At 41.6% G+C, this 10051-nt stretch overlaps 1 protein-coding gene across 1 annotated transcript in view; it reads left to right on the top strand.

Annotated features, from left to right (window-relative positions):
* ATP13A5 (ATPase 13A5) overlaps nt 1-9672 on the top strand; it is a 133310-nt gene extending 123638 nt beyond the window's left edge. Inside the window, exons 24-26 of the mRNA XM_012554729.2 lie at nt 4098-4186; nt 7372-7452; nt 9319-9672. Coding sequence (XP_012410183.1) covers nt 4098-4186; nt 7372-7452; nt 9319-9579 — 431 coding nt within the window. The 3' untranslated portion in view covers nt 9580-9672. The remainder of the gene's footprint in view (nt 1-4097; nt 4187-7371; nt 7453-9318) is intronic.
* Nucleotides 9673-10051: the final 379 nt, after the last annotated feature.

Raw genomic sequence — 10051 nt, 5'->3', positions numbered from 1 at the left:
TAGTTATTGATTGTAGATTTGTTTGTTTTGTCTCTTTTTTAAAAAAATTTGACTATGCTTGAGCAGGCGGACTGTGTGCTCTTTGTTGTTTGCTCGTTGTGGGCACAATACCTTTCGCCTCCTCCTCCAATTGGCAGGGTCAGTCACTCAGATATGGTACAGCAGGGCAGGTCTAGTTGAAGAGGAGTTACTGGGATAGGTTGTCTGTGGCACTCACTACAGCCACCAAGGGGGGTCAGTAATCAGTGCAGGGCAGGTTGCAGTAGGCCATGCCTGTGCTGCTTGGTGATGTGATGTCAAGCACACGGTGCAGGTAGGCAGGATGTAGCAGGCAGATTGTTATGTGTAGAGCTAAGATGGATATGGGAGAGAGGAGAGAGGAACAGGAGCCAAAAACATACAAACAAACAAAAAAGAATGCTAGGGGAGCTTGCCATTGGAGTGGAGAGAGGAGAGACTATGAAATGGAGAAAAACAGAAAGGGGAACAGGAAGAAAAGAAAAGAATGAATAAATAAAAATCGGAAAGGTTAAAGAAGCATAAATTTCCCAGGGATCCCAGCGGTGCAGCTATGAGGTCTGGGGAAGTCGCTCTCAGGTGTTGCAGTACAGCCTGGCTAGAAGTCATAGAGGTATACAACGCCAGGTATTCAGGGAACAGAAGGAGAAGGAAGATATAGAGAGACGAGAAACTAAGTAATGAAGAAAGACAAAAAGGGAAAAAGAGGGAAAAGAAAACAAAACAAATTAAATAAGAAGAGAACAAGAAAAGCCCCCCCAAAAACAGAAAGAAAACAAAACTAGAAATGTCCTCAGGGATCCCTCTGCACGTCTGTGCAAGCCAAGGGGGTAGTCTCCTTGCCCCGCAGCATCGCCTGGCCAGAAAGGGCTCCCAACTCAAGAAAAGGAAAAGAAAACAAACAAAAAATTTAAAACAAACAAACAAACAAAAGCCCTGGGATCCCATCAGTGCAGCAGCCCAGACCGGGAAGCAGCTCCACACTCAAATGGAGTGCCACAGCCCCTCAGGAAGAAGCAAAGATGGCAGGTATTTGAGCGAAAGGAGGGGGAGGTGGTGAGAGGTAAGGAAGAAATCAAAAGAAGCAGAAAAAAAAAGCAACACCAGCAGCCAACAAATGGCACTCAGAGGGCCAGCCCGTTTGGGTGTGTGGAATCCAAGCAGCCGGTGTTTCCCGGACAAGAGATTGTGGCCACGGGCAGCAGAGGAGGCCGAGTGGGGTGAAGAAGGGTGGGGGGTGGGAAAGCGTATATTGCAAATTACCGGTTGTTTTGTCTCCCGCTGGAAGCTCCGTGAAGCTGCTTTCTCGTACCCCCTGTTTGCTGATCTCTGATAGGAGTCCAAGATGGCGGATCCGCGCTGCGTTAGCTGGTAGGGGACCTCTGCATGAATCTCTCCTTGCTCTCCATTCTCTGTCAGTTTTCTCTCTCCATTTGGTGCTTGGCTGAGTTCTTTATCTCTTCATTTGATGTTTTAGGGTTTCAGGATTGTTGTTTTCTCCGTTTGGCTTAGTTTTTTGGATCTTTGCTGTAGAGGGATGTCGTGGTGCTTCTGCCTAGAGCGCCATTTTGCCGGAACTCCTATGCTAATTTTTTAACAGCAATAGCCACTCCCTCCCACCTCAGGGTATTTTTGTAAGTGCCACTATGCCAATTGTTTTTTTTTTACACATAGGTGTAAAAAAAATTGGCATGACACGCTTATGAAAATACCTTGCCACAGAGAGAGCAGACGGCAAGCAAAACGTAGAGGGTGCATGTTATTTGCGTTAAAATGCGATATTTTTACTGCCCTGACAGGGAACGTAATAGGGAGTCCCTGAAGGCACAGGAGAAAAGTGGGGTGCAGAACTCAAATTCTAGTAAAAAGACCAGACTTAATGGTTTGACTGAGACTGGAGAGACCCCAGAAGACACGGTCCCCAGGCTTTCTGTTAGCCCAAAACTAAAACCATTCCTGAGGCCAACTCTTCAGACAAAGATTAGACTGGACTATGGGACATAAAATGATATTCGTGAAGACTGTGCTTCTTAGTTCAGGTAGATACAAGAGACTAAACTGGCGGCTCCTGTCCAGAGGGTAGATGAGAAGGCAGAAAGGGACAGGAGCTGGCTGAATGGACATGGGAAATCTGGGGAGGAAAGGGAGAGTGTGCTGTCACAGTACAGGGAGAGCAACTAGGGTCACATAACAATGTATGTATAAATTTTTGTATGAGAGACTAACTTGAATTGTAAACTTTCACTTAAAGCACAACAAAAAAGCAGTATTTCGGCAGCTGCACTGCCAGCTCTTCTTCTCTCTGCCTCACACACTCCCAAGCAAGCCTGGCTAGTCTCCTTGGGAAAAGCCTGCTGCCTCTAACCAGTTGCCGTGGAGCCAATCCTGACTCATGGTAGCCTCACGTGTGTCAGAGTAGAACTGTGCTCCATAGGGTTTTCAATGGCTACTTTTTCAAAAGCAGATCTCCTGGCCTTTCCTCCAAGGTGCCTCTGGGTGGACTCAAACTTCCAACATTTGGGTTAGCAGTTGAGTGTGTTAACCGCTTGCACCACCCAGGAACTCCCTGTTGCCTCCCGTTGTTTGCATAAAGTGATACATGGATGAATATGAGGGCGGGTGTAGGTGCTCAAGGGTAACAGTATAAAACTCTGCTGGCTTCAAAAATAGGACCTGCTGTGGGGGGGCCATCACCTCAGATTTCTCGTTGGTTTAGACCTACACAGAGCTGGGATATCAGAAGACAACCAACACTGGATTAAATGAGGTAGAGAGAGTATAAGAGAAAATCTAGTTTGTTGTTTTGATAACTTTTGAGGATAGACGCATACATCTCGTAGCAACACTGATTAAATATTACTGTTTTATTTCTCAAGGAGATAATCCTATCAAAAAAACAGTTACAGGGCACCATCTCCAGAATACTCTGCTGAAAGCTCTGAAGGATACAGTTGGGGGATATGAACAATGACATTGGCACATTGCATCCTGGGAAGTTCAGCCCCCATAAGTAAAGCAATCCGGGCAGGTTGGAAATAAAGAACCCAGCAGTTGAGTATACTAGCTTCTCCTTTTCTCCTTTAATTCAGAGTCCCAGAGAACCAGATACAAAGTCATTTTCAAGTGGATATTGTCTAGCTGATACATACTTAAAAATGATGGCAAAGCAGGGTGTGATATATCCCGTATGCAATAAAGCATTATAAGGGAGGACTATGGGGTCTTTAAAGAGAAAATGTTATTTGAATTTAGCTTTTTAAGTTAAGAAAAATTGCAACATGCCAAGACAGGGAGGAAGAAAGTCTTCTACACAGGCTATTACGTGTAGCGCAGAAGCTGGGAACAGTTGGGCCCCTGTGGAAGGAACAGGTATTGCGGTTTAGCTTCACTGAAGCACGTACAGGAGAGCAGTCAGGGATCAGTTTAGAAAGGCGACCGGGACCAGATTGTAGAAGGCCTTGAATGCCAATGGAAGAGTCGTGGACTGTGTTTTGTTGGCAACGAAGAAGAGTGAGGTGCTAGCAAGAGGACTTAAGTGTTTATCCACGCACGTATGACTCACTAGACATGGCAGTGATAGTACACCAGTGATCATTTAGATGGGCTGGTCACTCCAGTATGTCCCCGCCCCCAGGAATCTTCAGGTGAGTGAACTCCTCTGTGGAGGTTATTATAATAAATTTGATTAACAACCTTCTATACCCAGCTTTCCCCCAAAAAAGATTTTAAGATACTACCTTTATCTTATAGGAGCCCGGGTGGCACAGTGGTTAAGAGCTCGGCTGCTAAACAATAGGTCGGCAGTTCGAATCCACCAACCGCTCCTTGGAAACCCTATGGGGCAGCTCTACTTTGTCCTATAGGGTCGCTATGAGTCAGAATCGACTCGATGGCAATGGGTTTGGTCTTTTTGGTTTTCTTATCAGCATTAGAACATATTTTACAACACATGAGGGTATATCAAAACTTCTGAAGATGCTTCCAGTATTTGCCCAACAGATAATTGATTCTGCAACGTGTGCCAAATTATATGAAACATTCTTTTAGAATTTAAAAATAATTGTTTTGTGTTTCCTCAGACATCTTCTCATTTCTGCTGCTATCTGCCCTGAGCCTCACGATTTTCATTTTGTTTTCTGATTTTCAAGACATATACCGTGGAATGGAGGTGAGTGGTATCCGTTTGCACATCTGGAGTGGCTCACTTGTGTAATGGGATCCTATTTGCATTGTAATTTGCAAACCAGTTATTACCATATTCTCTCTGACCACTAAATATTGTAAGGCTATTGCCATTCACAGCTCGGCTGCTAACCAAAAGATCCGCAGTTCCAATCCACCAGCTGCTCCTTGGAAACTCTATGGGGCAGTTCTACTCTGTCTTATAGGGTCGCTATGAGTCAGGATCGACTCGATAGTAATGGCTTTGTTTTTTTCTTGGATTCCCATTTACTGTTGTTATTGTGAACTGTACAGTCAATTCCAGCTCATAGCAACCCTATAAGGCAGAGTAGAACTGCCCCATGAGGTTCCCTAGGCTGTAATCTTTACGGGAGAAGATCATTAGGTCTTTTCTCCCATAGAGCCACTGGTGGATTCGAACCGCTGATCTTTCAGTTAGTAGCTGAGTGCTTAACCATTGCACCATCAGGTTTGCTTTTACTAGAAGGGCAAATAACATTTCTGGATCTCACAAATGCTAGCCTCTGATTGTTTTCATATTATTAGTACTATCAGTTGGGTTCGTATATCTTGCTCACACCTGATGTGTTATGTTTGGATTCTTTATTCTGCCATCTTATAGTAGTACAATAAAATCAATATATTAATGCAATAATTAATTCTCTAAGTTTAGTTTTCTTAAACATATAATAGAAATTCTTCATAACTTAATTGTCAGAGGAAAGAAAAGGCAGACTTCTAGGGCAATTATCTTCTGTCTATCAGACATCAAGTGTAAGGAGTTTTATTTCAGGGACATCATCTGATCCAGGGCACACTGGGTCAACATTAAATCTATCAAGAAGTTTAGAACCCATTATTGGACCCATCATTGTGGGAAAAATGAAAGAAGGATTGAGTCCTGACTGCTAAGCCATAGTTTTGTTACCAAGACAAGCCATGCCAAAGTGAAAGGATGGCATGGCCACCTAAGTTCATCCCTGCTTAAAGGGGACATGCAGATGGAGAGAACTGGGAAGGACTAGGATGGAGGAGCTCCCCTGTGGCCTCAGCTGTCCCAGGAAGCTTCATGATCCTGAAGGATTGGCCAGATTTGATAGGTCAGGATATTCCCAACAAGGAGAACAGTCTACACAGGAGCAGAGAGGGCTAAAAGGGTCTCTTTTGTCTTGGAAATGCAAAAGAATGTAGGGTGGCAGAGATAAAAATCAAAAGCAAAGTTTGTTTCAAAGAACTCCCAGAAGACTGGTTAAAACAGAAGCAGTGTGAGGAAAAAAAAATGCAGTGTAAAGGCATGGATTGACAAAACCACCCAGTGGAATTTGGATTTTTATGCCTAGAGCAACAGGGAGTCATTGAAGATATTTGAGCAGGCTTTTTGGCAGAGTATTTAAGGCAGATTAATTATATGGTGGCAGGAAGTCTACAGGTGAGAGCAGAGAGGCTGTGGAGAGAGAAATAGTTAGGAAATGAAAACCTGAACCATTCATTCATTTATCAAACATTATGGGGCTCCAGAGTGTGCTTGGCACTAAGATGAATGTCTTAGGGTTCTCTAGAGGAACAGAACCAGTAATGTGTGTGTGTGTGCATATTCATGTGTGTGTGTGTGTGTGTGTGTATAAAGAGAGAGAGAGAGATTTGGCTTACATGATTGTGGGAGCTGACAAGTCCAAAATCAGGTGGCAGGCTGGAGACTCTTGCAGGCTTGTGTCCCAAGATGCACAGGTCAGGTGACAGAGTGCAAACTGAAGAGTGAGAGCAAGTTCTGCCAACGTACCTATTTATTGTCTGCAGGCAGAATACACCCTAAGGAAACTCCCTTTTCAACTGATTGATTGACTACATTACATTAGATCACATTATGGAAAGTGATTATATCATTACATTACATTATGAAACAGCAGCTAGACAAGTGTTTGGCCAAACTACTGGGAACCATAGCTTAGTAAAGTTGACACATAAAATTAACTGTCATTGTTACACATGGCATCACCATGAGCTGGAATTGACTTGATGGCAACTAACAACATTACAAAGATGAGTGAGATGCCATCATTGTTCTCAAGTAGTTCAGAACATGATAGGGAAGACAATCACATAGGCACATACTTACAGATTAGTGAGACAAGAGACTTCCAGGCTTAGCGATGAAGAAGAGCTCTCCTGAATCGGGGTGGTGGCTGCTGTGAGGGAAGGGCCCGGCTTTCTACTATAATCTAACTCATTACCATGTTTTACACCATCCCCTAATAATCCTTCCACCCAACCTGCTGTGTTTCACAGCTCTGATAAAGGCTGCCCTACATGGGGAAAAAATGACAAAGCATTACTTTGAAATAACCCCTATCAGAATAGGGATGAGTATCGACGGTGAGCATTTAGACACTATAGAGAGTCTGTGGTTTTAGTCCTCAAGGGAGCCCAATCCCACACATACACAGTCATCCATATTCTACCCTAGAAAGCCAAAACGGGGCTGTGTAACTGTCCTCTTGCTATCGATGCAGCCATGGGAAGTTCTGGCTCTCATACTTATTAAGTAATTGTAGTTCATGGTCATCGTGTACCCTTTAATCCTTAAGACGGGTTGAGTTGGGTTTGCTTAACTTTCATCAAGCTATTAGATTTAGGGCTTGGAACATTTGTTCAGAAATTGTGTACTAGCTTCAATCAAAATAAACTTGTACCTCTGTCCCCCTTATGTTCCACCCATGTGTCAATTTCACTGAAAGAGAGCCAGAGAGAATTCCAAGCAGATTTTGCTTTGGGAGACTTAGAAATAATAGTATTCATGAATGATTTAATCTTATACCCTCTTCTCTCTGACTGAAAAGATAAAACTGAAGAGAGACACATTGGCTCCAAAGTGTCCTCTCTGCTGTTATCTGCAACCCAGGGCATGATTATTCCACAGCCATTGTCAGGTGGTTGAGGGAATACAAACCAAGAGGCAGTCAGTTCTCCCGTCAGTCATGGCTCTGCCATTTATTTGTTGGCTTTGAGTCCCCGGTCAAGGCATTGGCCTTCAGTTGTCTCATCTGGAAAGTGGAGAAAGTAATGTCCACCTTCCAAGTTCAAAAAATTCTTACAGACATTCAATAAGATATTACTATGTATTTATTTGAATTGTAAGGTATGATTTATATGGTGGTACTTCTGTTTCCACAGTTCATCCCAACTATCACATCATGGAGGGTTTTGATTTTGGTGGCAGCCCTCATTCAATTCTGTGTGGCCTTCTTTGTAGAGGTAAAGTAATTTCTGCATGGCTCTTACTATCTTTCTGGGAGGATAAACAAATAAAGGTCTCATTCCCAAAAAGATGTCCATTTTTTAAAGCAACCACTTCAGTCCTTAAAAACTACACATTTTCTTTTTGGCAGAAGTTCCTTGATGATTTAAAATTCTTTGAAGGCTACATAGAAATGCTTCTACACCAAAAACGCACCGCTGTTGAGTCGATTCCGACTCATAGCAACCCTATAGGACAGACTAGAACTGCCCCATAGGGTTTCTAAGGAGCGGCTGGTGGATTTGAACTGCCAACCTCTTGGTTAGCAGCCGAGCTCTTAACCACTAGGCCACCAGGGCTCCAGAAATGCTCTTAGTATCTTCAAGATAGAAAGCAAAGCATCAAATTGATTTTAATTTTGCCTTACATGAAAGCGTTCTATTGTACTTTTCTAGCATTTTCCATAATCTATTAGAGACTAGACTAGATGACCCTCCATCTGGAGAGTTCGGTGAGACCTGTCAGAGTGAAGCGCAGCAGAACTGTCTTAGGAAGGCTTTCCTGATTAACAGAGAAGGGAAGCTATTGTTCATTCTAATCAATTCCTACCCTTGGAGTCTTCCCCTGTAGCTTTTCTTTTCTATTCAATGTCACTCGCTAAGTGACTTTACCTACTCAGTACAAGCCTCGAGTGCTATTTTCTTAAGGCAGCGTTTTAGATGTTTCTTTTTTCTTTTTTTTTAAAAAAAAAGATTCACTTAAGTTTCTTGGAAAAAGGAAACAACCAAAATTTTCAAAATGTACGCTAGTATCTTTATGGGGTTTTCCGAAATTAGAACTGAGGAATATGGCGGATACATTAAAAAAAAAAAAAAACTTTCTCACTCGAGGAAGAATAATTTGAGAAATGCTTTTATTTTTTCAGACTTATCTAGGAGTCTCTTAGTTCCTCAAATCTCAACTGTGTCATACTGAACTTTAAAAGGCCTGCTAAAATTGTACAAGTGATTTGACCAGTGAAAATCGATATAAACCCTTTGGAAAGTAATTTTATAAGGTATACAATGAGCATAAAATTTTTCATACCCTCTAACTCAGATATTCCATTTTTTGAAACTATATTCTTAAATACAAGAGAAAAAATCTACGTGTATGAAGGTATTCATCATACTATTACATACAATGACAAAATATCAGACTCCATTTAAGTGTTCAAAAATAAATGGTTGAACAGCAATTTGAATAAATACTATAGTCATTAAAATTATTATTAAGAAGACTGTAACAACATACAAATTGCATATCACATAATGTATATTATGTGATATTTTGGAGCCAGTAAAAACAAAAGCAGAATACAAAATGTTACCAACCCTATTGTTACAAATGTGTAAAAATTGTGTGTGCATGTGGACAAAGAATAAAAGAGAACTCAAAAAAAGGGTAAAAACACCATTTGATTTCTAAGATTTATCTATTTATCCAACAAACATTTATTTGGCATTTTCTATAGGGCAGGTGGCAGTAGCAGGACTAACGGTGATTTTTTTTTTTCTCTTCTTGATTTTGAGTACATTGTTATCATTTCAGTCTGGCAGTAAAATAATTTTAAGCGAATTACTAGCCAGGATTTAACCAAGAAATCTGTGGCAATGAACATGGTAGCGTTCAGATCTCTATGAACACAGCCCACACTAGTCTAAAGAAGATTCTAGGGAAGCTGCCGGACTTCCTGGAGGTAGCAGGCAGAAGCTGCTGAGAGCTGCAATAATAAACACATTTTCGAGGCAGGCTTGGGCAAACAGGGTGTGGTTTTAAGCAAACTGGCTGTCTGGGGGAAACAGATGAAGATTTGATAGTTTTTTTTCCACCTGAATTTCCAGGATGCTATCCTTCAAAATCGAGAGCTCTGGCTGTTGATCAAGAAAGAATTTGGATTCTACTCTAAAAGTCAGTATAGGAATTGGCAAAAAAAGTTGGCAGAAGACTCAACCTGGCCTCCCACAAACAGGACAGACTATTCCGACGATGGCAAAAATGGAGTCTACGTCAACCTTGGCTATGAAAGCCCTCAACAGATTCCAAAAGAAAAAGGTGAACTGAGAGGCCAGACCACAGAAGAGCCTTTCTTCACCAGACTGTAACCAGAACTGTCATACATGCTTAACAACATCACCTTCCTTCTGAGAAACTAAACCGTAGCGGAGATGACAGTCTACCCTTATCTTTTTCTCTCTCCATCCAAGGATTCCAAGCACATTTCTACTTGCATTGAGCCTTGAGACAAAGGACATAAAACGTTTATTTTGACTGTATCCTCTTACCATTGAGGACAAAAAAATGCATTTCATGGATTACCTTTCGTTTTCTAATAAACTTCCTTCACTTTGTATAGCATTATCCCATTTAAATTACACAGCTTTTCAAGGTAGTGGAATCACTAGTATGAACATCAAAAGAAGCAAGGAAAATTGAGGAAGACTTTGGTCTTTGAAAGTTTCACCAGTGTATCTTTATTTGCATGCAAAGAAATGACAAAAATGTAAAAAAGGAAACTCCCAATAAAATGTCACAAGTTTATTTAAACCTTACATTCATTGGTGAAGAATATTTGTG

Source organism: Trichechus manatus, unplaced genomic scaffold (assembly GCF_000243295.1).
Source record: "Trichechus manatus latirostris isolate Lorelei unplaced genomic scaffold, TriManLat1.0 scaffold00026, whole genome shotgun sequence".
Lineage (NCBI taxonomy): Eukaryota > Metazoa > Chordata > Mammalia > Sirenia > Trichechidae > Trichechus > Trichechus manatus.
This window is presented reverse-complemented; position numbering and strand designations above follow the sequence as displayed.